Source organism: Naegleria gruberi (assembly GCF_000004985.1).
Source record: "Naegleria gruberi genomic scaffold NAEGRscaffold_153, whole genome shotgun sequence".
In the NCBI taxonomy this organism is placed as follows: Eukaryota; Heterolobosea; class Eutetramitea; order Acrasida; family Naegleriidae; genus Naegleria; species Naegleria gruberi.
In genome coordinates this window covers 4,867-8,620 of record NW_003163182.1, presented here as the reverse complement: position 1 = coordinate 8,620, position 3,754 = coordinate 4,867, and the positions used below count along the sequence as shown (strand labels likewise).

At 30.4% G+C, this 3,754-nt stretch overlaps 2 protein-coding genes across 2 annotated transcripts; both read left to right on the top strand.

The window, feature by feature from the left end:
* Positions 1 to 131: 131 nt before the first annotated feature.
* Positions 132 to 1,136, top strand: NAEGRDRAFT_82334 (uncharacterized protein; the record flags this gene model as incomplete). The annotated part of the gene is made up of 2 exons (XM_002668602.1): positions 132 to 515; positions 562 to 1,136. The coding sequence occupies 2 exons, from the start codon at positions 132 to 134 to the stop codon at positions 1,069 to 1,071; spliced, it is 894 nt and encodes a 297-aa protein (XP_002668648.1). The 3' UTR covers positions 1,072 to 1,136.
* Positions 1,137 to 1,379: 243 nt separating this feature from the next.
* Positions 1,380 to 2,447, top strand: NAEGRDRAFT_76434 (uncharacterized protein; the record flags this gene model as incomplete). The annotated part of the gene is made up of 1 exon (XM_002668601.1): positions 1,380 to 2,447. One exon carries the CDS (start codon positions 1,380 to 1,382, stop codon positions 2,445 to 2,447), a length of 1,068 nt encoding a protein of 355 aa, XP_002668647.1.
* Positions 2,448 to 3,754: the final 1,307 nt, after the last annotated feature.

Sequence of the window (3,754 nt, the reverse complement as noted above, 5' to 3'; positions counted from 1 at the left end):
TCCAAAGCAAAAATCTGACATTGTATTGTTAATCAAAAATAATGTAACTTGTGTAACGTTGGCAATTGGAGATGGTAGTAATGACGGTAAGTTCAAAACACAGTTTTAATAATTAACTTTCTAAAGTGAGCATGATTCAAAGTGCCAATGTTGGAATTGGAATTTCAGGAATGGAAGGTTTACAAGCTGTCAATGCTTCAGATTATGCAATTGGCCAATTTAGATTCCTCAAACGTTTATTACTCGTTCATGGAAGATGGAACTATAGAAGAGTTTCCAAGTTGGTGGTTTATGTTTTCTACAAGAATATTCTCTTCTTCTTAACTCAATTGTGGTTCAATATTTATAATGGCTATTCAGGAGCTTCACTTCATGATAATTGGACAATAGCACTCTATAACACAATTTTCACTGGACTTCCAATTGTTGCCCTCGCATTTATGGATAGAGATGTACCTGATTATATTGCTGAAAAGTATCCAGAACTTTATTTCCAAGGACAAAAAAACAGATATGTAAGTTCAAGTTACTTGTTTTAATTTATTAATTATCTTCGAATAGTTCAATGCCAAAATATTCATTTCATGGATTGTGAATGCAGTATTCCATTCTACAATTTGTTTCTTCATTCCATACTATTGTTTAGTGGATAGCAAATTCATTGATGGACAAGATATTGATACACAAACTATTGGAATTGCAGTTTATTCCTGTGTTCTGGCTGTAACATTATTCAAGTTGGCAATTGAGACAGCCTCTTGGACCATTGTACATTGTCTCTTTTATTTTGGATTTTATCTTTCATTTCCTGCATTTGTCTTCTCATACGGAAGTGTTTATTATCTAATCAAGTATCCTTATCCTGTCCTTTCTGAAACCTACAGTATCACACAGAGATGGAGAATTTTCCTCTCACCTCAATTTTATTTCATTCTAATGTTGGTTGCCTTTGCATGTTGCCTTCGTGATATTTTCTGGAAAGGTTTTGTGAGAATGTATGATAGAAATTTCCTCTATGAGTTACAAGAAAAAAGAAAACAAATTAGAAAGGAGATGCAGTTCATCAAATAAGTTTTCAACCTTAGGACTATGTAAATGTGATTTTGGTTGTAAAATAAAGCACTGAATTTTAATGCAATATTTGGAAATCTGAGAACTTTTCAAGTGCAATCTTTCCAAATTTTATTGGAATAACTGTTGTAAAAACCTTATTCATCTCAATCCTCCACAACTCACTGTTATCATTTCAAACAATTTATAGAAATGGTTATTGTATTGCAACTAGTACAGATTAGAGTGATGGAAGAAATTTGAAAATTCACTTGATTAACAATATTCCAGCGAACTTCAAAAAACATAGTCGAGTATATAGCAAAAAAATGTCAAAACTCGATAACCCTAGTGCCATTTTTGTTTCCAATGACGAAGTATTTATTGCTGATACGGGTAATGATCGAGTGAGAAAATTGCTTCGGAATGGTCAAATTGTAACAATTGCAGGAAATGAGCGTGCATCATTGTATAATCCATCTTCTATTGTTGTTTCATCATCAAATCAAGTTTATATTTCGGAAAATGAGCGTCATTTGATTTACAAGATTGATGAATTTGGAATCATGACAAAAATTGCCGGAACATGTGAAACAGAATACAATGGAGATGATCAATTGGCTGTAAATGCAAACTTGAACTCTCCTTGTGGTCTTTTTGTTACTGATGATGATGAAGTATTATTTTGTGATAGAAGAAATCATCGTGTGAGAAAGATTGATAGAAATGGAATCATTACAACAATTGCTGGAGATGGAATTGAAGGATACGATGGAGATAATCAATTGGCAACATTGAGTTCATTGAAACACCCTTGTAGTGTATTTCAATACAAAGATGAAATTTACATTGCAGATTCCTTCAGTAATAGGATTAGAAAAATTGATCGTGATGGAATCATCCACACAATTGCAGGAAATGGAATTGAAGGATACAATGGAGATGGAAGGAATGCCACTGATACAAGTTTGAACAACCCTAATTCTCTCTTTGTTCACAATGATGAAATTTACTTTTCAGATTTAGACAATCAAGTGATAAGAAAGATATTACCCAATGGAATCATCAAAAACATTGCAGGAATTCCAGGAAAAAAAGGATATAATGGAGATTATAAATTAGCAACAAGAACAACACTTAGTTGGCCAAAAGGAATATTTGTTGATTCAAAAAATCAAGTTTATTTTGCTGACTACTATAATCATTGCGTAAGAAAGATTTTCAAGAATGGAAATATGAAAATAATTGCTGGAATTGGAGATGTATTTGGATATTCAGGAGATGTTCCATTTGATTTCCAACAATATCCACATATTGGACCACCAAGAAAGAAATCACCAATCAAACCATTCCCAAAATCATATCATGATTTGATTTTAATTTGTCAAATTGTTTAAGAATCAATTGGAAAAGATTAACCTTATAAAATTTAATATTTATTAAATAAAAGGTGTAAGGTTAGGATTCAGAGTTGATTTATTTGGGTTATTTAATAGATTACTTAGTGAAGATTCATATCATTGATTATATTATATTAATATCTAGATGTGTTCTATATTGAATAATCTATTTGAAAATGAGAAGAATTAACTCTTCTACTGAGTTTTATTGGTATTGCATGGAATTACGATTATAATAATCTACACAGAAATCACTCTTGAAATATAAACTGTACTAAAATGTATGAGAAACATACTGTTGGTGGAATTAACCAATAAATCGCTGAAGTGACTGAGATGGAATGTAAGCAATGGACTATTTGTCATGTAAAGGTGATTAGACAGTGTCAATTTCATCAAATTGTTTCAAACTGATTACATTCAATAAAAAAACCGTTCTATACATCACGTATGTCATACAGAATGAGTTTCAATATTTAAGATTGTGAACTGACTCTGTTGGATACCATCTCTATAAATATAACAAGATGAAAAGTGTCAATATTCAATTTCACATGTATGTTACTATGGAGAGTCATCATTATATCATCTGGATAGGTAATATTTCAAGTTTCAGTGGAATAGACAGTCTAGATATTGAGATGTGTATAAGGTGAAAGAAGTGTCACCTTCACTGATTACTGACATGAATATAATAATTGAATGTATTATTCTTGTATAATTAATTCATTATTCAATGATTTGGATTTTGGATATGATGGTAAAAATTAATTTTGAAATTAAGATTCTTCCCTTTTGATTACCTTAGATGGAATGTTGCCATGAATATAAAACTTTCTCAGATTGTTCTCCTCATCAAGGGAAGTGTATTCATATTTGATACAAGTATGATATTTTGTAAACTGACTGAGATGGTATTCATTCTATATGTTGAAATATGACAATTTGACAGATTGTTATTATTATCATATTGAATTCAATTCTAAAACACTAAAATTGATACCAGATGTATATCAGTGTGAATAAATGTATCTGGTAAAGTTACATGATGTTTGGATATACTTTCATTGAGACAGAGTGTACAATTGGATATAAGCATATTGACATTGAACATTTACTGATTGACTGAATGAAAGTATCATGAATTGTTTCTAAACTTGTATAGATGTATATAAATGGTGTATAGAATTTGTGTTATCAATTCTAGACTAATTACATATAAAATAAGTGATTTGGAGCATAATCTTTGTTTTTATGTCAAAGTTCTATAGTAAAATGATAGAGTTGTCAACTCAATATCTTTT